Source organism: Aquarana catesbeiana, linkage group LG03 (genome assembly GCF_042186555.1).
Source record: "Aquarana catesbeiana isolate 2022-GZ linkage group LG03, ASM4218655v1, whole genome shotgun sequence".
Classification (NCBI taxonomy): Eukaryota; Metazoa; Chordata; class Amphibia; order Anura; family Ranidae; genus Aquarana; species Aquarana catesbeiana.
Window position 1 is genome coordinate 624,181,973 of NC_133326.1, and position 22,808 is coordinate 624,204,780.

At 42.7% G+C, this 22,808-nt stretch overlaps 1 protein-coding gene across 2 annotated transcripts; it reads left to right on the top strand.

Annotated features, from left to right (window-relative positions):
- The first annotated feature begins 1,572 nt into the window (after positions 1-1,572).
- LOC141133173 (BAG family molecular chaperone regulator 4-like) lies at positions 1,573-18,464 on the top strand. 2 transcript variants are annotated; one of them, XM_073622368.1, is made up of 5 exons: positions 1,573-1,636; positions 3,157-3,249; positions 3,511-3,747; positions 8,743-8,919; positions 14,592-18,464. In XM_073622368.1, exons 3-5 carry the CDS (start codon positions 3,514-3,516, stop codon positions 15,072-15,074), a joined length of 894 nt encoding a protein of 297 aa, XP_073478469.1. In that variant the 5' UTR covers positions 1,573-1,636; positions 3,157-3,249; positions 3,511-3,513; the 3' UTR covers positions 15,075-18,464. The 2 variants fall into 2 exon arrangements, with proteins under 2 accessions (XP_073478469.1, XP_073478470.1); XM_073622369.1 differs by lacking the exons at positions 1,573-1,636; positions 3,157-3,249 and adding an exon at positions 7,161-7,190 and having other exon boundaries at positions 3,640-3,747.
- The last annotated feature ends 4,344 nt before the right edge of the window (positions 18,465-22,808 follow it).

The following is a 22,808-nucleotide window of genomic DNA, read 5'->3' on the forward strand; positions in this document are numbered from 1 at the left end:
GCTTTGGGGTGGGGGGGCCACAGGGCGCCCCCCTACCCCAAAGCACCCACTCCCCCATGTTGAGGGTATGCGGCCTGGTACGGCTCAGGAAGGGGGGGGGGTCGCTCGCTTGTCCCCACCCCCTTTCCTGACCAGCCGGGCTGCGTGCTTGGATAAGGGTCTGGTATGGATTTGGGGGGGACCCCCACGCCGTTTTTTCATCGTAGGGAGTTCCCCTTAAGATCCATACCAGACCCAAGGGCCTGGTATGCTCTTGGAGGGGCAGCCCATGCCGTTTTTTTATTTCAAATTTGGCGTGGAGTTCCCCCTCAAGATTTATACCAGACACAGTGCCTGGGCCGAAGGTTTACCTTCCAACAAGACAATGACCCTAAGCACACAGCTAAAATAACAAAGGAGTGGCTTCACAACAATTCCGTGACTGTTCTTGAATGGCCCAGCCAGAGCCCTGACTTAAACCCAATTGAGCATCTCTGGAGAGACCTAAAAATGGCTGTCCACCAATGTTTACCATCCAACCTGACAGAACTGGAGAGGATCTGCAAGGAGGAATGGCAGAGGATCCCCAAATCCAGGTGTGAAAAACTTGTTGCATCTTTCCCAAAAAGACTCATGGCTGTATTAGATCAAAAGGGTGCTTCTACTAAATACTGAGCAAAGGGTCTGAATACTTATTACCATGTGATATTTCAGTTTTTCTTTTTTAATAAATCTGCAAAAATGTCAACAATTCTGTGTTTTTCTGTTAATATGGGGTGCTATGTGTACATTAATGAGGAAAACAAATGAACTTAAATGATTTTAGCAAATGGCTGCAATATAACAAAGAGTAAAAAATTTAAGGGGGTCTGAATACTTTCCGTCCCCACTGTATATAGAAAGTGCAACATTAGTATAGCAATAGTCCTCAATCAAATCAATGCATAACATAAACAGTACTATCATGAATCACTCTGAGCACTGACCTATAGATGCATAGAAAATATTCAAATACAGCCGCTGAATAAAAGTTTTTAGAATCAAATCGATGGCATTCCACTGATTCACCAGACAAGGGGAGATGAAGTCCACAGACCCTCACCCTTCCAGCACTGGGGCAATGGCAGAGAGTAACCAATGGTTCAGGTGTAGTTGCCAAAACAAATGAAAATAATAATGATAGTAATAGCAAGGCATGTGTTGACCAAGGGAGTGAGATCATTGCTCCCCATAGCACCTGACACTGAGGATTTAAGTTCTGGCTACCATGGAGAAGCATCGAAGAAGTGCTGCCAGGGCAAGTATTGGGTGATGGGGACTTTACAAAGATGCTGTCTCGCTTTTCTTTGAATGTTCAAGGTCACAGTGTCTCCTGAAATGATCTATATGCAGTAGCAGCTTGTGGTTCAGAAATGTTCCTATAGATGTGCGTCAGGGCATTGCACAACCTTGCATGCCGTCATCCTTAGCTGATCCTGGTATCTGTCCAGGTCTTTATGTATATACTTGCATGATGATACAAGCACTCCTCCTCCAGTGGCGTCGCCCGTTAACACAGCCTTAACCACGTGCGCAGTGTCGTCACTCGGTGACTCTTGCTTGTTTAAGTTGTGCAAAAAGATTTGAATAAGACACTTCCCTGTAATGCACCTCCAAGGTAAGGTCACAAGTTGTCTGTTGTTTCCTGTGTATTCAACAAGATAAGCTAGTCACGTCTTCTTCTTTTATGTTCATTGACTTGTTTATGGTCTGCTTTTGAGATGAAAATAACATTTTAAAGTTGGGTTTCCCTAAAATGTATCTCTAGCCAAAACCTTTTTTGGGGTGGGTTTTGGGTAGGTTAGGGTTTTTGCTTCTAGGTCAGGCTTATGTTTCTTTGCTGTCTGTGCCCCCATAAGGGAGACTTTCCTTCACTTCCTGCCCTGAAAGTGCAACAGGGAGTGGAAATGTCTCCAAAATGAGGGGAGATCCCCCTTGTTGTCACCCAAACAAGTGTCCCCATTGAGAGATTTCTCCTTACCTCCTGCTTGGGGAATAAATTGTTGCCTTTCCTATCACTTTCTGTCATAGCCACCAAGCTTCTACTTTGCTAGTATTGTTCGATTATGTGATGGGTTCAGTTTAATGCCACATTTGAAAATCTCCAACAAGCAAGTATTTGCAAGATCCTGGCAAATGAGGATATACGAGAGGGGTTCTCTAAGAAGCCTGGAGTGATGTGTGTGTGTGTGTGTGTGTGTACTAGGCAGTATGGGTATTACAAGTCAGAAATCATTCATAAGCATTGGCTGAAATTTATCCATCACTTTATTCCTATTAAGATTTTACATTTTAAAGTCCATTTTCAGCTCAGGGAAAGCCTGGGAGTTCTACATAAATTCTACCTGGCACCTTGGTGTCAATGGTGACTCCTTCCCTTATGGACGGATTGTACCTATGAGCAGGCAGCTCTGCTGTGCTGTCCCTTTATCTAATCAGTAGAACTTTGGGAATCCTTTGTCACCTGTTAAATGTTTATTTGTAAAAAAAAAAAAAAGTTGTGTACATTTAGTTGAGTGAAAGTTGTTAGTGCCCATTCACACCACAAAAATGTCCTCCAGATTCTTTCTGAATGCGTTTTTGCATGCACATTTTTAATGCGTTTCCAGCAGCATGTATTACTTTATTTATTTTTTTTCTGGAACTGAAAAGCACTGGAACGCACTGCACTGGTGTGAACTATGCCATTGGAACCCATTCAATCTACTTTCAATGCGTTTTTGATGCAGAAAAAAAGCACTGCATGCATTCAGCAGTACATTTTACAGAGCCTACGTAAATGACCTCCGTGGCGTATGCTCCAGATGAAAATGGTGTGAATTAGTATACGTCAGTGAGCCGGCAACTGTCTCTTCTACTGCATCTCAATGGCTAGCTGTATGCAGCAGCAGCTCAACCAGGAAATGTCATCAGACAGGCAGTGTACAGTGCATGAGGCCTTAAAATATATATATATATATATATATATATATATATATATATATATATATATATATATATTACTATACTAAGCTTAGTCCATCAATTTTCTGAATTGTTGCATCGTATTTACTGTGCTTGTATTTCTATTGTATTTTATATTTTCAAATGCAGTAATAAAGCTCAGCCCTAAAGACATGTCTCCTTCTCTTTTTTTAGAACACATCATATTCAGGGTATGATCCAAGTGGCTGGTCTTGTGCAGGTCAACCCAGACCTCCTTATCCCCCCAATTACACAGTTGGAGGACAGGTATGTACACTTACCTGTTACTTGTAGTAGCACAATATGACCAACCTCTTTTGCTCCATATTGGAGACTTGTCCTGTTGTCTTCATTTCTTTGAAATACTAAGCTTGTCCAGATAGAAGGATAAATGTATATGTAAATGGAGGATCCTTTATACAGGACATGGGGTAGGGATCCCCCTTATCGTGGTTTGCTTACAGAAGACAAAATATATATACTTAAAATATGATGAGGTGAATGGCTTGGGTTTTTTTTTTTTCACAGGGTATGGAGCACTATGCCAATGGCTCATATGGACCAGCCTATAGTCAGTCTGCAATGAATCCTTCTTATCCTGGGATTCACCCACCCAATCCCTATTATCAACCACCTCCTCCTCCTCCCACGCAGCCTCATTATACTGTGGATCCTTATAAACAACAAGGCGGTGCACCGCAAGCCCCTTCACATTGGGGTTATCCTCAACAGCCTCCCCAATATCAACAATACCCCGCTCCTCCGGTGAGTAACGACTGCCTTTTCTAGACTGACATTGATACGTTTGTCATAGGAGCTTTCTTTGTAATATGAAATATTTGTATGTGTAAGTCATTATGCATGAGTGGACTGGGTCAATCCAGCAAAGAAGTTGTCTAATGCATCTAAAATGTTTTTGTTCCTTTTTCTATTATCATCGTTAAAAACAAATATATCTCTTTGTTTTCTTGGAAATATCTTTTGCATGAACCAGCTGCTTTCTGAATTCTAAAGATTTGTCCATCCAAAAAGCAATTAAGGATAAACTCAGGGCACACAACTCCACACAGCTGAATTATACACATAATTATTTCACCTGCACAACCAGGTGGGTTGTACCACTGTCTCTATTGCAGTTAGTAATACGGCCTGCTGATTGGACAGTGAAGGAGCAGCAGGAGATGGACTGGTTCTCCTTTACTTTCCATTTGCCCCTCCTCCTGTCACCTTGTTCCTTATCATATTTGCATGCAGAGCACCTAGTGGTGTCCTCTCATTCTCCCAATCTGAATGCAGCTGTACAGGGGATTAAAAGAGGCTGATATAAAGTCAATTAATACACATAACACTCATATATTGAAATGGTTTTACCTGCTAAAGGACTTGTATTTCCTTCCACCCAGTCCTAAGGTTTACACAGCTCTGTCACACAGCACAGCCCTGCCTGGAAGGTGTGTGTGTGTGTGTGTGTGTGTGTGTGGGGGGGGGCAGCGAAGGTGCCAAATGTAGCATCGGAGGGGGGGAGGAAGCGTATAAGCGGAGGTTCCACTTGTGGGTGGACGGAAGCCCGGTGGAACAAACAGCTTGGTTAAGCACAGCACTGGATCCCTGGACAGGCGAGTGTCTGTTTATTAAAAGTCAGCAGCTACAGTTTTTGTTTTGTTTGAAAAAAAACACCCCTTTACCTGTCCTACCCACCACCATCTCCAGTAACCACTCCATCTCTGTATAGGCTGCAGCACCACTCTCCACCTCCTGCTTTCACTGGAGACGCTGAGGGCAGTGGAAACCATAGGCTACTGCCAGTCAAACGCCTTAGGGGAGGGATCAGGGGTGTGGCTTCTTGGCGCTGTGTGTATCTATGGACACACACAGCTGACACACACACACACAGCCTGGCTTTGGAGCGTGTGCACGGTACCTCAACACCTGACATGCTAAGTATACACCTAGAGGAGGGAGGAGCAGACAGCCCTGGTGGGGACTTCTAAAAGAGGAGATAACTAGATAAAATCTTCTTTTTTTTTTTTTTTTTTTTTTTTGCTTAAAAAAAAAAAAAAATCTTTTAGTATCACTTCAAGTAACATTTACTGGTCTTGTCTTTCCCCCAGCCCATGATTAGACAGTGAAAGTAGAAGCACAGACTGCTGGGCTCATCTCCTTAGCAATCCTCTCTCACCTCCTATCCTTATGACCCTTGTTGGTACTGGAGCATTGCAGCACAACTGGCTGGCTTCCTGTGTTCCCTCTCTCCTCCCTCTAGTTTGAGCTCTGCTGTGCCAGTTATAAAAGTGAAACGTTTAACACATGCCTATTGTAAAACTGAAAATGGCAACAGGCATGACCTTTGTACGCAGACAATACCTGAATATCTATAAAGAAAAAATATTCTGTCCTCACAGGTATTAGTCATTTTTACAAGGCCAACTCCATAAGATGCCTTGTCCCACATGGTCATTATATTCGTTAATTTATACAAGTGAAAGAACTGACCCCCAAGACTAATTAAAGTGATTGTAAAGTTCCGTTTGTTTTCCCTATAAAAATAACAAACATGTTATACTTCCCTGCTCTTTTGTAGTGGTTTTGCACATAGCAGACCAGATCCTCCTCTTCTCGGGTCCCTCTTCTGCGATCCTGACCCCTCCCGTCTGTTGAGTGCCCCCACAGCAAGCAGCTTGCTATGGGGGCACCCGAGCCGAGTCACAGCCCCATGTGTCCATTCAGACATGGAGCTGTGACCTGGCCCCGCCCTCTCTCTCTCTCTCTCTCTCTCTCTCTCTCCTAATTGGCTAGCTGTCTTTGACAGCAGCGGGAGCCAATAGCGCCACTGCTGTGTCTCAGCCAATCAAGAGGGAGAATCTCGGACAGCTGAGACATTCGTGGACATCGCTGGACAGAGAGGGGGCTCAGGTAAGTTTTAGGGGGGCCGCTACACACACACAAGGCTTTTTATCTTAATGCATAGAATACATTAAAAGACAAGTCCAGCCTGAGCTCATTTGGCTGGGCTTCTCCTATGGGTCACAGAAGTGCAATTAGTTTTGCACTCCTGTGAACCCTTTTCAGCAGAGAGTGGTCTGAAGTCCACTCTCTGCTGACGTCACCAAGATCAATCCAGGTACCGCGTCATCCCGACTTCGGAAATCTCGATCCGCCTCCAATGAGCGTGGAGGAGGTGAGAGAACCGAGCCATCAGCGGTGTTCAATCGCTCGGTTCTCAGTTAAGAGGCGGTGGGGGACAGATGCAGAATTCACCTAGGTATGAATATGAAATAAAAAAAAAATCCCATACTTCTTTAAAGGTAGCATTTGACCCACCATGTGAAAGGCATCTTCAATATTGGTGCTATGATTAACACTTTTAATTCTCCTGCTTTAAATGTGAACTTTAAATAGTTCATGTGGACAAAGCTGGTCCAAACAAATTTTCATATTGTATCTGTGTGTCCATAGATACACACAGAGCCAATAAGCCACACCCCTGGTCCCTCCCCACAGGTGTTTGACAGCAGCAGGAGCCTATGGTTCCCACTGCCCTCAGCATCTCCAGTGAAAGCAGGAGGTGGAGAGTGGTGCTGCAGCCTATACAGAGATGGAGTGGTCACTGGAGATGGTGGTGGGTAGGACAGGTAAAGGGACATACAACGGCTCTCAGTGCTGTATTGACTGTATTAGAATCAGCTACATTCAGTATACAGCTCTATGTTCCAGACGCAAACTTCCTGTCCCTCTCCCAGAGCAAAATCAAGTCAGGCTGAGCGCTGTACAGCCATTCACAAGGAGCATTGTATTCTCTGAATACAAAGCTTCCTCTGATTGGCTAAGGCGAAGAGGGGGGAGGATGACACCAGGATCTCCACTGCCTAGTGAAGCCCGCCGTCTCTTCCGGGTTCAGTCGGTGGAGCCTCCCAGTGACGTGCCGGTGGCGCCACTAGGCCTATCTGCTCCCAACATACTGAATGAGAGACGGGCATATCCCAGGAGGCCCAGCGAGCACTGCGCACGTCATTGTCTAGGGGAATGACCTGCATTGAGGGGAGGACCAAACTGCAGAAAAATAAAGGTCAGGAAAAAAAAAAAAACTTGTCAAAATGGGTGAAGTCCCGCTTTTAAGTGATTGTAAACCTAAACTTTTTAAAAAATTTTTTTAAATGACAAACGTGTTATACTTACAGGGGTTGGACAAAATGATGTAAACAAGTATGGTAAGAGAACAAAATAGTTACATTTATATGGTGTTGGCATCCAGGATGGCCTGAATTCTCCTGGGAATTGACAAATCTAAGTCGCGAATGGTGGATACTATCTACACATACGAGGTAGATGGAGAAACCCCCCCTTATTGGGACATTTGTATTCTGATAGCGGCAACATGTTCTTTTGACAGAAGTTGATCGAGCTGAATTTCAATCTGCATATGGCTTGCTTAACCCCTTGCCGACCGGCTCACGCCAATATACGTCGGCAGAAGGGCACGTACAGGCATATTAACGTACCTGTACGTTGCCATTTAAGACGCGGCATTGAAGACTCGATGTCCGCAAGGATACCCGCGATCGTCTCATGGAGAGGAAGAACGGGGAAATGCTGATGTAAACAAGCATTTCCCCGTTCTGCCTAGTGACACTGATCACAGCTCCCTGTGGTCGGGAGCAGTGATCAGTGTCATGTCACACGTAGCCCATCCCCCCCACAGTTAGTCACTCCCTAGGACACAATTAACCTCTGCAGCGCCCCCTAGTGGTTAACCCCTTCACTGCCAGTCACTTTTACACAGTAATCAATGCATTTTTCATCGCACTGATCGCTGTATAAATGTGAATGGTCCCAAAATCGTGCCAAAAGTGTCCGAACCAGTGACTCTAATACAGTGGTTAGTGCTAAAAATATGCACGGTCACTGTACTAATGACACTTGCTGAGAAGGGGTTAACATCAGGGGCAATCAAAGGGTTAACTGTGTGCCTAGCCTGTGCTTTTGTACTGTGTGGGAGGTGCTTTTACTAGGGAAAGACATGGATCCTTGTCAAAGTAGGAATGCAGGATCCATGCCTTCCCTACTAACAGGACAGCAATCTGCCTTGTTTACATAGGCAGGCTTTCGTTCTGCCTGCCAGAGTCTGCTATACCCGCAGATCAGCCCTCGCTGTGTATAATCAGCGGGAGCGGGCCAGCGGCGTCGTCCTTCATGCGTTCCACCTACCCAGAAGTGTCGGATCATGTACTAGGTACGTGTCTGGCGCAGCAGAGCCACCTTGCCGCCATATGTGTAGGATATACGGTCGGCAAGCGGTTAATGCTGAGACTGCAGCATGTGTGTCATTTTTTTTTTGTTTTCCCTCTAGTTCCAGTCTGATTTGAACAGGCATTGACCTAATTGGCAGCTCTCTTTCTGGCAGGTCCTTGGAAGAACATAAGTGCTAATAACTACTCCTAATGACTTTGCCCGAGAAAATGCATGTAATGCTGGCCATACATTATACAATCTTCTTGTACAATTTTCCTTTAGTTTGCCAAAACCATATAATATGAGGTCAAACCTAAATTTTTCAATTTGTATGCAATCAGGCAAGCCCTTGCACTACATTGTGGAAGGTAAATCTAAAGGAAATTGAATAAGAAAATTGTATAATGTATGGCCAGCTTAAGACTGGGCAGAACTTATCTTGTTCTTGATTGCAATGAACATGGAGATGTAATAAAAATGCCTCTTTTTATATTGCACTGGTAAAAGATAGCAAGATATCTCGTTTTTCAGGGAATGCCTCAACAGAGCCCACAAAATGAAAACTGGAACATGTATGGAGCCCACAACCCATACCAGTGGCCCCCAGCACCCCCTCCTCCACACAACCCAAACAGCGGCCATTATATGGCTGGTGGCAGACCACCATGGACAGGAGGAGACGTACCACCAGGAGTTTATGATATGAAGGTAAGCCAGCACAGGTTGCAAACAGGTAATTTTTCTCCTTCATTGATGTACGCTGATGAGGCTGCACTGATGGGCACCAATAAGGCGGCACTGATAGGCAGCACTGAAAGCCATGTTCAGAAAGCTTTAGATGTTTATCTTCAATTGTGGAAGAACTACATGTCTCATTATGTCCTGCCAGTAAGCCAGGGATCTTCTCATATCAACGTTTGGAAACAAGAAAAAAGAAGAACCTAGTGCTGGTAAGGCACGGTAATACCCCTCTGGATTTTATAGGCAAACCAGTTAATATAGTAAAAAGAGTATTTTACTATACACTGTACATGTACAATAAAATTGTAAATAGCAAAAAAGAGATATATACAATTACATGGAAAGGTTTGTAGCAAATATATTTAGGTAAACAGTAGTATGTGACTCAGCCGAGCTGCATTGCATACTAATGTATCAGGGATGACACTGTTAATAAAATCTTAATGTCTGTGAAGTAGCCCTTCCAACTTAGCTGTGAATGTACACATCTAACACAAAAAGCCCTTTGACGGAAAAAAGAAGACAGATGGAAAATTGTCAGCTCAACGGTGGCTGCATCTAAACAGATGCGGCCATAGTTTAAGGCCAGGTTCACGCATGTGCTGTGCAAAATTTAGGTCCGTTTTCACTGTGAATTTCCAAAGTAGCTGTTCAGCTGCGATTTAGATACGAATTTTAGGAGCAGGCGGCCGCTGGCAATCTTGACAATGCCTGGTTGTTAACCACTTGCTTACTGGGCACTTAAACCCCCCACCTGCCCAGACCAATTTTCAGCTTTCAGCGCTGATGCACTTTGAATGACAATTGCGCGGTCATGCAACACTATACCCAAATGAAATTTTTATAATTTGTTTCCCACAAATAGAGCTTTCTTTTGGTGGTATTTGATCACCTCTGCGGTTTTTATTTTTTGTTAAAAATATTTAAAAAGACCGAATTAAAAAAAAAAAAAAATTTTTTATATTTTGTTATAAAATTTTGCAAACAGGTAATTGTTCTCCTTCATTGATGTACGCTGATGAGGCTGCACTGATGGGCACCGATGGGCTGCATTGATGGGCACCGATAAGGCGGCACTGATAGGCAGCACTGAAGGGCATGGATAGGTGGCAGTGATGGGCACTGATGGGTGGCAATAATGGGCACTGGTAGGTTACACTGATAGGCAGCATTGCTAGGTGGCACTGATTGGCACCACTGCTGGGCATTGATAGGTGCCACTTGTGGCAGGCGGTAATTGTGGGCACGGATGAGGCAGATGTGCCTCCTTCCTCTTTGGGACCGATGTCCCTTGCACATAAACTGGTGAAAAAAAAAAAAAAAAGATTACCGAGCTTTTGTTTACATCATGTGATCAGCTGTCATTGGCTGACAACTGATCACATCGTAAGGGGCCGGGATCGGGCCCTTATTCGGATCTGTGATCACCTGAGTCTCAGCGTGCAAAGGGGAGGACGTCATAAGGCGGAAGTTCAGGTCCGTGCTGTGGCCGTCATTTGGCTATAGCGCGGACGCCACGTGCTTAAGGAGCAGGCCAGCAAGCTGGTCCCTGTGTCCCTAACAACCGATGACTCATCAGCCGTCAGCGGCTTTCCACTGACAGCTGAATGTAAACCAAAGAATCGCCAGCAATAAAATTTGAGAAACAAAACTGTGTAGGGGTACCTCCCAATCCATACCAGGCCCTTTGAGTCTGTTATGGATTTTAAGGGGAACCCCATGCAAAATGTAAAAAAAAAATTTAAAAAAATGGCATGGGGTATGTCCCTCCCCCCAATCTCATACCAGTAGGTCTGGTATGGATTTTAAGGGGAACTTAACCCCCCCCCCCCAAATCGACACCAGAACCTTATCTGTGTATGCAGGCTGACAGGCCAAGAAAGGGGGGGGCGAGCAATAAACCAAGGGGTGTCACTGGATGTCCCCCACCTTCTCGTGATGTCATCAACTCAGCCCCTTGTCCATAATGTCACAAGGGGGAGGGGACCCACACTGTGATGTCACTGGGTGGCACCACCCCTTCATTTATTTTGCAGCGGGAGTCAGCGCAGCTGTTAGACGGCAGTAGCTGGCATCGGGTTCAGACCTGTTGGTTTTTTTTTTTTTTTTTTTAATGGGGCTTTTTTCGGGTCGTCGGTGGCGTTCATCGTGATTGACGCTGGATTTACTTTGCAGGGACATTGTTTTTTTTTTAATAAAGGAATTGTCAAACTGTCTCTGTTTTTATTTATTTTTGACAGATTTTTTTTTTTACAATGTACCCCATACTAATTCACATAGGGGAGGGGTGGGATCTGTTAAAGGAGGCTTTGAGATATGGCCAATGGTTGTGGGGAAGAGACCCATGTCCCCATGATAATGGGGACAAGGTACTTTGGGGAAAGGGTGGAGCACCCCTTACCCTAAAGCACTCCTTTCTGGCCTGGCAGGTTGCATGCTCAAACAAGGATCTGGTATATATTTTGTTTTTCTTTTTTTTTTTTTTTTTTTTTTTTTTTCATTTTTTCATTTTTTCATTTTTTTTTTCATTTTGGCATAGGGTTCCCCTCAGAATCCATACCAGCCCCGAAGAGCCTGGTATGGGTTGGAGGGACCCCCCATGCTATTTTTTATTTATTTATTTTTTTTTTCAATTCATGTTCAAAACTGATGAAATGTGCGATTGAGAGTAGCAAAAATTTAATCAAGCCAATGCATTTTGGGGGAAAAAAAGACTCCTCCTTCCTCAGCCCTGTTGCAGCATACTGATAATAAATGGGGAAGGATCAGCTGTGGTGCTGACATCGCTGGACTCCAGGACAGGTAAGTGTCCTATTTATTAAAAGTCAGCAGCTGCAGTATGTGTAGCTGCTGGCTTTTAATTTTTGCAGAGGTGGGTGGACCTCCTCTTTAACACCTACACAACCATATTGTTGTAAACATTCTTATCGGCTAGGTTGCTAGCACATATCAGGAGATGTGTAGCTACCCTTAAAAAGTGGATAATCTTTGTGCAGAATGTCATGTTTATTTTCTTAACTGTCCTAAGTATCTGGCTGACTGTCTGAACAAAGACTTCTCATGGGAATGACGTAGCCACCCCTCCTACAATTGCTCTCTCCTGTTTTCAGAACTTCACAAAGAGCGTGATGACATTACTCAATGACTCATCTTTGTTTATGTGTATTGCTGACATCAGCGTTTTGCTGGGATATTTATCTGGCGATAGATACAGTACGCTCTGTATGATCTGGAGCATCAGGATTCTACAAAATGGGTGGATCACACTATTGCATGAGAGAATTCAGCCCCCTCCCATCTCATTCCTGGTTTTCACATACACTATATTGTCAAAAGTATTGGGACGCCTGCCTTTACACGCACATGAACTTTAATGGCATCCAGTTCTTAGTCCTTAGGGTTCAATATTGAGATGGCCCACCCTTTGCAGCTATAACCGCTTCAGCTCTTCGGGGAAGGCTGTCCACAAGGTTTAAGAGTGTGTGTATGGGAATGTTTGACCATTCTTCCAAAAGCGCATTTGTGAGGCCAGGCACAGATGTTGGATGAGCAGTCTCCGCTCTAATTTTTCCCAAAGGTGTTCTATCGGGTTGAGGTCAGGCAAGTCCAGCTCCTCCACCCCAAACTCACTTATCCATGTCTTTATGGTCTGGTCCAAATCATTTAGTGGAGGGGATTATGGTATGGGGTTGTTTTTCAGAGGTTGGGCTTGGCCCTTAGTTTCATTGAAGGGAACTCCTAAGGCATCAGCATACCAAAACATTTTGGACAATTTTATTCACCCAACTTTGTGGGAACAGTTTTTAGGGATGGCACCTTCCTCTTTCAACATGACTCCGCACCAGTGCACAAAGCAAGGACCATAAAGACATGGATGATCGAGTTTGGGGTGGAGGAACTAGACTGGTCTGCACAGAGTCCTGACCTCAACCCAATAGAACACCTTCGGGATGAATTAGAACGGAGACTGCGATCCAGGCCTTCTCATCTTGTCTTCACAAATGTGCTTCTGGAAGAATGGTAAAACATTCCCATAGACACACTCCTAAACCTTGTGGACAGCCTTTCCAGCAGAGTTGAAGCTGGTATAGCTGCAGAGGGTGGAACAACTAAATATTGAACCCTACAGACTAAGACTGAGATGCCATTCAAGCTTATGTAAAGGCAGGCGTCCCAATACTTTTGACAGTATACGGTAACTACAGATAATTTGGCTAATTACACACGTCACAGGAAAGCTCAACCAATTGAGTAACATCCTGTAATACCCCTTCATTACCGGGCCATATTTAGCTTTTCAGTGCTGTAATAGTTTGACTATTGTCATAGAACACTATACCCAAATACATTATTAATGATTTAATTTTAATCTTACAGTATATGACAGAGGACTTTGTATTCATAGACCATGGGTTATATGTAGCTACCTTCACGTGGTCACTGTCAAACTAAACTTGTTATGGTCACCCACACAGCACACCATACAGCCCCAGAGCTATCCAGCAGGTCCCAGATCAGGTACCTTGACCGTACTTGGACTCCACTCTGTTGGCATGGCCTGTAATGTTTGCTTGCACGGGATCCGGTGTTAGGTGTCACCTAGGCATACAGTGCAACATGTGTAGTTCCAGGGCCATAGTCCATTTCTTTGGTGCCAAGACTCTGAAGATCCTTTCGGGGTATGCCCACAGTGACGGTTGAAACCTCGGCCTCTAACAGGCCCAGTGTTATAGATAAGATATGTGTATGTGTACACCGATTCCTGGCTCTTATTGACACTATCTGCAGTGTGTAGCACACTATGCAGTTTACTGGTCAGAGGAATGGGGAGTTACTCACTTATTGTGCCATCCCATGCCATTTTATGCATTAAGATAAAAAGCCTTCTGTGTGCAGCAGCCCCCCTAATACTTACCTGAGCCCCATCTAGATCCAGCGATGTTGCACGAGAGACTCGGCTGTCTGAGACTCTCCCTCCTCACTGGTTGAGACAGCAGGGAAGCGCCATTGGCTCTCACAGCTGTCAATCAAAGTCAGTGAGGAGAAAGAGGGGATGGGACCACTGCTCCGTGTCTGAATAGACACACACAGCAACGGCTCGGATCACCAATAGCAAGCTGCTTGCTGTTGGGGGCACTCAACAGGGGGGGGGGGGGGGGGGACCTGACAAGAGGAGGATCTAGGCTGCTCTTTGCAAAACAAAAACAAAAAAAGAGACTTTAGTAGCAATTTAAAAAAAGTTTTCTTTTGCCAGGGAAATGGTCTAAGAGCACCAAGTAGGCTTTGTTTTCTTTTGTTAAATAAGAATGTCTTTATGACTGTTCTTATGACTCAAAATAACATTAAATAACATCTTATGAACCATTCCCAGAGAAATTTAGATAATTTACTAGGGAGTTCCCAACCTTTTTCTCACAACCTTAAATGTGATTACCAGAATTGTCACCCATGCACATAGGCATTTGTATATTTTTTTGACTTCTGGAAGGGTAAAGCGTTTTGTAGTTAGTCTGTGATGTCTTAGTTTCATCTTCTGTGCAGGGCTAGTTTTAGTTCTGATGATGAATGTGCAACAATAATGAGAAAGCTTGTGTTTATTCTTGGTATAATTCTTTTTTCATCTTAATTTTTTATTTCAGGATCCATCTCAGACATCCAACTACAACCATCAAAGGCCCTACCCTGGCTACCCCTCAAATATCTCTCAACCAGGGCCAACACCGGAACCCAAGCCTAACCCACCTGCCTCGATAGCCCCACCCAACCCTCATTACAGCGCCTCTCCTCAAATGTACAACCGGAAAGATCCTTCAAACCAAGAAACCAGTCCTAGAGCCAAAGAAGCTAATGCTTCTCCAGCTGATCCTTCAAGCGCCCATCCTGGCATTGTGAAGATCAGCGAAGTCTTGGAAAAGGTGGTGGAACTGGAGAAGGAGGTGGATGAGTTTGTAGGTAGAAAGACTGACATGAGTTACCGATGTTTAGAAGAGTTATTAACAAAGCAGTTATTAGAATTAGATTCTGTAGAAACTGGTGGTCAGGACGGTGTTCGTCAGGCACGGAAAGAAGCTGTGAGGAAGCTGCAATTGATTCTGGAGAGGCTAGAGCGGAAGGGTTTGTGATTTCATGCAGCAAAAGTAAAGGATTCTATATTATAAAGGTTTATTTGGATTCCAAGAGGTTTCTGGCCAGCCGACATACAAAATGGCATGGTCTTCGGGTACCTAACATGCCAAAAATATGATGAAGGGGTAAGCCACCTATTTAAAGAAAAATAAGACATCCTTTCGGATGCCCTGCTGGAATAATTGGACCTCCAGCACCCATGGACCATCACTGAGTCACCTTGAAGAATATTTACAATGGAAATTCGTTGTAGGTTGTGGATGTTTTCGTAAAGAACTAAATATTTTAGGAAAAACGCTGTGTTTTTCTGGAAACTATTTTTTTTTTCTAGGTAGAATAAAGCCATTTTGGAGTTCACAGGTTTTAATTACTTAAAGCCATTTGAAGATAAACTTTGCCACTGACTGCAGTCATTACCAAAACCACAAGACTTTATTTGCCATTAAAAACCGTTCTATGACTGTGGCTACCTAGCATGACAAGTGTTTGTGTTCTCTGCATATTTTTGGATGTGCAATACATTCATACTTTAAAGTTTTTGGAAATGTGAGAGTCACATGTAAATGATTTAATGTCTCATTTTATTTGGGGGACTGTACAATAAAAAAAACAAAAAGGCCAGTGTGGGTACCTCCCAATTAGGGACTATCGTCAAAAAAAATAAATAAATAAATAAAAAAAAAAAGAGAGATTTGGGTGAAATTAGGTGGATCCAGTGATTGGCCTGGTACCTCGATCATGACACAGGATCTTTCAAATAAAGTTCCAGCCTGTGGAAAGTCCCATTCAAATGCCAGAGCCCTTGTAAAGGTTGCCATTCTTAACCTGGTTGCACACACTTATATGAATTTTCCTGCCTCATAATTTTGCGAATCGCATTTGAACCCTTGATGCTTTCCAATGCACATCATAATCTTTGTCAAATAAGCTTTCTATCCATATATTATATCCTCTGTATTGTGATTTTTTTTTTCCTGTTGCTTTTTAATACATTAAAAAGTCCCTGTAAATCTGGAAAAAGCTTAGGGTCTCTGCTCAAGCTTGCACAGCCCTGTTCGGGTGGATCCCTGTGTGGGTGCAGGCTAGATAAGAATCTGCCCTGACTCAATACATACTGTAAGGCAGAAAAAGTATCCCAGTTAACACCCAATATGCAAAGCCATCTGTCGTGAGAGTAATAGAAGCCTCAGCAGACTCTGTCTGAGCCATGCACTGACGCGTTTCACCCTGCTCCCAGGACTTAGTAATGGAGATGAAAAAGTCTCCCTGCAAAACAAGCAGTTAATACTTTGCTGTCCTGCTGCATATGCTGCTGACCTCTGCTTGGTTTAAGAGAGAACTTGCTCAAAGATCTTCTGCATTTAGCACTTCTGGGGATGTTAAATGCTGTTGTCCCCAGCTGAGCTCTGTAGTTTCCTCCACTAGACCCTACATCACTATAGGATAGGGGGTGGCAGAAGCAGCCATAATATGTAGTGGAGGACCAGACATCCAACTAATGCTGAATATCTTTTAGCAAGATTATCTCTTCAACATTGTGGAGTTTGGTGGCATGGGCAGCAGGACCGGTATTAATAGTTTACTTTGCAGGGGGCCTTAATTTCTTGTTTTAATGATAGCTAAAGTTGCTTTAGGAAACTCATTTATTAATCCAAGTCTTTGTGCGTTTCCTGTTCAAATGTCAGAAAACGTACCACATTCTAATGACTTTCATTTTTAGAAAACCTCAATTTTGTGTCAGAACCTGTGCATTGTGGGCATCCTGATCGTAGCATAAAATTCTCATTTAAATAGATGGAATGTGACATCCCAATCTGATCAGATTTGGGTTTTACATTTAAAGGGGGATCACAGGGCAAAATATATGTTTGCTTTTGGCTGTTTTATAGTATTTAAGCGGAACTACACTGCATCTGAGCTCCACAAACCAATAACTTCTTTTAATTACTTTGTTAATATTTAAAGCAAACACACCCATCCATCTAAGTCTCCATGCTTTATTGTGCTGTGAAATTGCTTTGAAAAACATCCCCTTGCATAAGGATGGTGAACATTGGCTCCCCAGATGTTTTGGAACTACATTTCCCCTGATGCTCAACTACACTGCAGATTGCATGAGCATCATGGGAAATGTAGTTCCAAAACATCTGGGGTGCCAAGGTTCGCCATCACTGCCCTAGCATTTCTGGTCGTGGCCATCTTGAGTAAGGGCAGATGATTCATGTAGCATTTACTTCCTGAAATTCATCTGCCCTTAGCTCAGGCATGTAGGCAGGAGGGTGTGCTTAGCTGAGAAAAACCCCCCTTGCCCCCAAAGACTCCTGATGTACATCATTTGCCTAGGCAAGAAAGTGGGAAGTAAAAGAAGAAATGTTAAAAAAAAAAGTTTTCAAAACATGTAACTATGATATACCTTTCTATCTATTTACTAATGCTAGCAACACATTGATTAAAAATAGTCAGTGGTGTTCGAGAGAGTAAAATTCCGCTTTAAGCAGGGATTGCCCAGCTTTGCTTTGCCATATTTAGATCTGCTTGAATCTACAGCATAAAATTTCACCTGCTGGTAAGATTTGACATTTCAGCATGACCATTGCTATGTGATGATCTTAGCACGCATTGTGCGAAAGGTGACTCCCAGTTAAAAAGCAGACATCTGATTTTTTTTTGTACACAAAATCTTTTTCATTTGTTCAGAGCTCCCATTGTTATTTAAAGCGGTAGTTAAGTCTGCCAAAAAATAAATTAAAAAATGCCCCAATCCCCCCCCCCGCACGGTAATAACAACATAAAGTGCTAGCATGCATCACATTTTAGGACATTATGATACCTTAAAATTAAGCCCTCCAGTGGGGCACTGTCACTGCTGACAGGGCTTCGATCTTCACCCGGTCTTCCGGGTTTGTGGACTCTGGCCGTTTGATGTTACGCACGGGAGTCACAGTCGCAGCACAGTGCTCTGGATTGACAGCATGCTCAGTATGCCTTCAATTCGGAGCACTGTGCGCATGTGCTGGTGACATTACCGGCTGCAGAACTATAGAATATCTCCTAAGCGGTGCACGTTTAAGAAATATTCATTGTACCTACAGGTAAGCTTTATATTATAAGCTTACCTGTAGGTACAGATGACCATGTGATGTTTACTACCGATTTAATAACCTGTTGAAAGACCTAATTCTACCCAAGCCAAATCTTGATTTTTTTTTTTTTTTTTTTTTGGGATAAATCAATCTTTGTCATAGTCTCGGGGAAAACTGCAGACAATCGTAATTATTGATACAGAAGGGGTATGATTATCTTACCAGGATAATAATTTAAAAAACCTTATCTCAGGAAAAGTGACTGTCCAATTAAAGGATTTGTGAATAGGAAAAAAAAAAAAATCATTATTTACAAAACTGAAGATAATTTTCTTGAAATACCCGTAATGAAGAGGATGAATGTTCTGTGTATCACCATAGCAACAGTAAGGACCTGAAACTCAAACACATGCAGCTGTCTTGGGAATAACAGGTTTTGTATTTGCACTGAGAGGAATACCGTGTAACTAAATAAAAATATATATATATATATATATATATATATATATATGTATATATATATATATATATATATATATATGTATATATATATATATATATATATATATATATATATATATATATATATATATATATATATATATATATATTAATGTATAATTAAAAAAAAACTTGTTTCATAAATAAAGCCATATAGAAACGACTTGTATTTCTTGTATTCAATTTGCAAGAGCTGTCTGTCTTAGCTTTCTGCTGTGAGCTTTAACCACTTCACCTTAAAGCGATTTTTTTTTTTATTATAACAGACATGTCATACTTACAGTGCCTTGAAGAAGTATTCGTATCCCTTTAAAATTTTACATATTTTTTCATGGTACAACCAAAAACATAAACTTATTTTATTGGGAATTTATGTGATGGACAAACACAAAGTGGCACATACTTGTTAAGTGGAAGGAAAATTATAAATATGTGAAAAGTGTGGTGTGCATTTGTATTCAGCCCCCCTGAGTCAATACTTTGTAGAACCGCCTTTCACTACTATTAAAGCTGCAAGTCTTTTTGGAGATGTCTCTACCAGCTTTACACATCTACAGAGTGAAACTTTTGTCCATTCTTCTTTGCAGAATAGCTCAAACTCTGTCAGATTGGATGGAGAGCGTCTGTGAACAGCAATTTTCAAGTCTTGCCACAGATTCTTAATTGGATTTAGGTCTGGACTTTGACTGGACCATTCTAACACCATGAATGTGCTTTGATCTAAACCATTCCATTGTAGCTCTGGCTGTATGTCTCAAGACTTTTGCAGACTCTAACAGGTATTCTTCTAAGATTGCCCTGTATTTGGCTCCATCCATCTTCCCGTCAACTCTGACCAGCTTCCCTGTCCATGCTGAAGAAAAGCATCTCCACAACATGATGCTGCCACCACCATGGTTCACGGTGGGGATGGTGTGTTCAGGGTGATGTGCAGTGTTAGTTTTCCACCACACATAGTGTTTTGCTTTTAGGCCAAAAAGTTCACTTTTGGTCTCATCTAACCAGAGCACCTTCTTCCACATGTTTGCTGTGTCCCCCACATGGCTTCTTGCAAACTGGACTTCTTATGGCTTTCTTTCAATAATGGCTTTCTTCTTGCCACTCTCTTCCATAAAGGCCAGATTTGTGGAGTGCACGACTAATAGTTGTCCTGCGGACAGATTCTCCCACCTAAGCTGTGGTTCTCTGCAGCTCCTCCAGAGTTCCCATGGGCCTCTTGGCTGCTTCTCTGATTAATGTTCTCCATGCCCGGCCTGTCAGTTTAGGCGGACAGCCATTTCTTGGTATATTTGCAGTTGTGTCATACTTTTTCCATTTTCGGATGAGTGCTCAGTGAGATGTTCAAAGCTTGGGATATTTTTTTTTTCTTTATAACCTAACCCTGCTTTAAACTTCTCCACAACATTATCCCTGGCCCATCTGGTGTGTTCCTTGGCCTTCATGATGCTGTTTGTTCACTTAGGTTCTCTAACAAACCTCTGAGGGCTTCATAGAACAGCTGTATTTATACTGAGATTAAATTGCACTCAGGTGTACTCTATTTACTAGTTAGGTGACTTCTGAAGGCAATTGGTTCCACTAGATTTTAGTTAAGGGTATCAGAGTAAAGGGGGTTGAATACAAATGCACGCCACACTTTTCACATACTTTTTTTTTTTTTTTTTTTTCAATAATTTTACAAATAAATATCATTTTCCTTCCACTTTACAATTATGTGCCACTTTGTGTTGGTCTATCACATAAAATCCCAACAAAATACATTTACCTTATTGGCTGTAACATGACAAAATGTGTAAAATGTCAAGGGGTATGAATACTTTTTCAAGGCACTGTACCTGCTCTGTGCAGTGGTTTTGCACAGAGCAACCCCCGATCCTCCTCTTCTTGAGTCCCCTGCTGGAACTCCTGGCTCCCCCTCCCCTGCCGAGTGCCCACCATAATAGGTTGCTTGCTATGGGGGCACTCGTGCAGGCTCACTCCCAAGCCAGATCTGTGGATCTGTGGCACGGCTTGGGCCTCGCCCCCCCGCTCCCTCCCTCACTGGTTGTGATTGACAGCAGCAGGATCCAATGGCTCCCACTACTGTCTCTGAGCCTATGAGGAGGGAGAGAGCTGCTGCTCTTGTGCACAGCACTGGATCAAGATTGGGATCAGGTAAGTATAAGGGGGGGGGGCGGGGGAGCTTCTCTCTGTAGGTTTTTACCTTAATGCAGAGATAACATTAATGTAAAAAAATCTAAGCTGGCCATACACTTGTAGAATTTTCGTAAGAAGATTTTCATTTTAAGAACATGTGTTTTATAGTTTTTCTAATTGTTAGTGGGGGTCAAATCAACATTCGAAAGGAGCAGGGTGGAAAATTTTTCTTGGCAAATTAATTTCTAACAGTGAATGTGGTTTTCTTTGGGGAAAGTCCATTCACCCCAAACTTGAATGTTAAAGGCAGCGCTCACAACAGGGAACACACCTCATGGATAAAGGGTGGAGTCCTCAACTGGGTGCTCTGGCTCAAATGGCCTCCAGCCATTGAATAAAACCGCTCCAAGAAAAACGTAGCCGGCAACTCCAGAATCCTATTGAAAATATTTGCTACATGAAGGTCAAGATAAAAAACATCTGACGTGTTTCGGCATATAGCCTTGTTCACAGCATAGTCACAAAATGAATGACAGAACATATATACTACATACCTCACATGAGGATAAGCAGTGTGTAGCAAATAAAGATTTTCAATGGGATTCTGGAGTTGCTGGCTACATCTTTCTTGGACTTGAATGCTAAAAGCAAACAATTTGTGAAGTACTTTTGAACGACATTCGACGTGTCATGGAAGATGTTTGTATGAACAATTGTATGACGAACTTTAATGAATGAACTACTCCAAGTAGAAAGGATCAATCTGTAGAAACCAAGTACAAGTAGAGAGTGTGAGACCTAAATTAGATTGCAAACCACTAAGAAAATAGCTGTCAAGGAATATGTATTTTTGTAAGTGCTTAGATAATCTGCACAGATGCTGTAGTAAAACTGTTTAGATCAAAATGATAAATTGCCATATTGTGTTTTTTTTTTTTTTTGGAGTTGTGTTAACAAGGAAACGTTCACATCTGTCGTCTCTTTTCTAAAGCTAAATTCTATTGAGCAAAATAACGTTTTTTGGTTCATCATTTAAAATCCTGTAAAGTGCAAATGGACCCTAAGAATGCTCTGCTTTCTCTGTTTTCCTGTCTTCCTGTATTTTTGCACATCTCTTTAAAGGAGTCACTTAAAACAAAAAAGAAGAATTAGCTGCAGGAAAATGTAGGCACCCAGACAAGCCTGCACGTAGCTACTGCACCCTTCATTCGCAACCACTATGGCAGAAGGCCAGGCTGTTCTGAATGGGAAAGGCCCACTTACTCCAATCCCTACATATCTTTATTGGCTCACTATAGTGGGTGGCCACCTTGGCCAGCAGAAATGTGTGTGAAAAAGAGGGGAAGTGCCAAAACTATGCCAATTCAACGCGTCCAGCATTTTGCCATAGTATATTTAAATGAGAGTTGCTACAAATAATTAAAGTGTTTTCTTAATCATACAGTACAGAACAAACTATTTTTGTATTTTTAGATCATGGGTTATATTCTGCTAACTTCAGGTGAGTGGACACTAGCATAATAACTTTCTAAGGCCGTCCCCAGAGCACCCATATAATCCCGCCCGCTCTGTGAGACTTACATATTTTTTTGCTACTCTCCTTAAATGATGGGCCTGTTCTCCTCTGGAGAATTATTTTCCTTTTTTTATCATTCAACTTTTTTCTCTGAAATGTCTAACTGCTTATGCTCTAGGCTATCTTGCAGCTTTCTGGATTGGTTATCCTTTGCGTGTACCTTGGAGACCGTAGCCAGATGCCACTGTTTAGGTCTGGCCTGTAACCTCAGGCTCAGGATCCTGTGTTAAAGTTCCACCCAAAAGTGGAACTTCAGCTTTAAGGACTCCTCACCCCCTTACATGTAACATTTGGCATGACTTTTTTTTTTCTTAGGAGGGGGGGGAGTGGGTAAATAGTTTTGACAGGTACCCAGCTTCCACTTGTTCTCCGGCCGCCTAGGCGACTCAAGCAGAATTTCTCTTCCCCTCCCTCCCTTCAATCTTCTGGGACAC

Coding starts and splice junctions, on each gene's coding strand:
- LOC141133173 (XM_073622368.1), top strand. CDS start 3,514: ATGGAGCACTATGCCAATGGCTCATATGGACCAGCCTATAGTCAGTCT. Junction 3,748..8,742: donor AACAATACCCCGCTCCTCCG/GTGAGTAACGAC, acceptor CTCGTTTTTCAG/GGAATGCCTCAACAGAGCCC. Junction 8,920..14,591: donor CAGGAGTTTATGATATGAAG/GTAAGCCAGCAC, acceptor TTTTTATTTCAG/GATCCATCTCAGACATCCAA.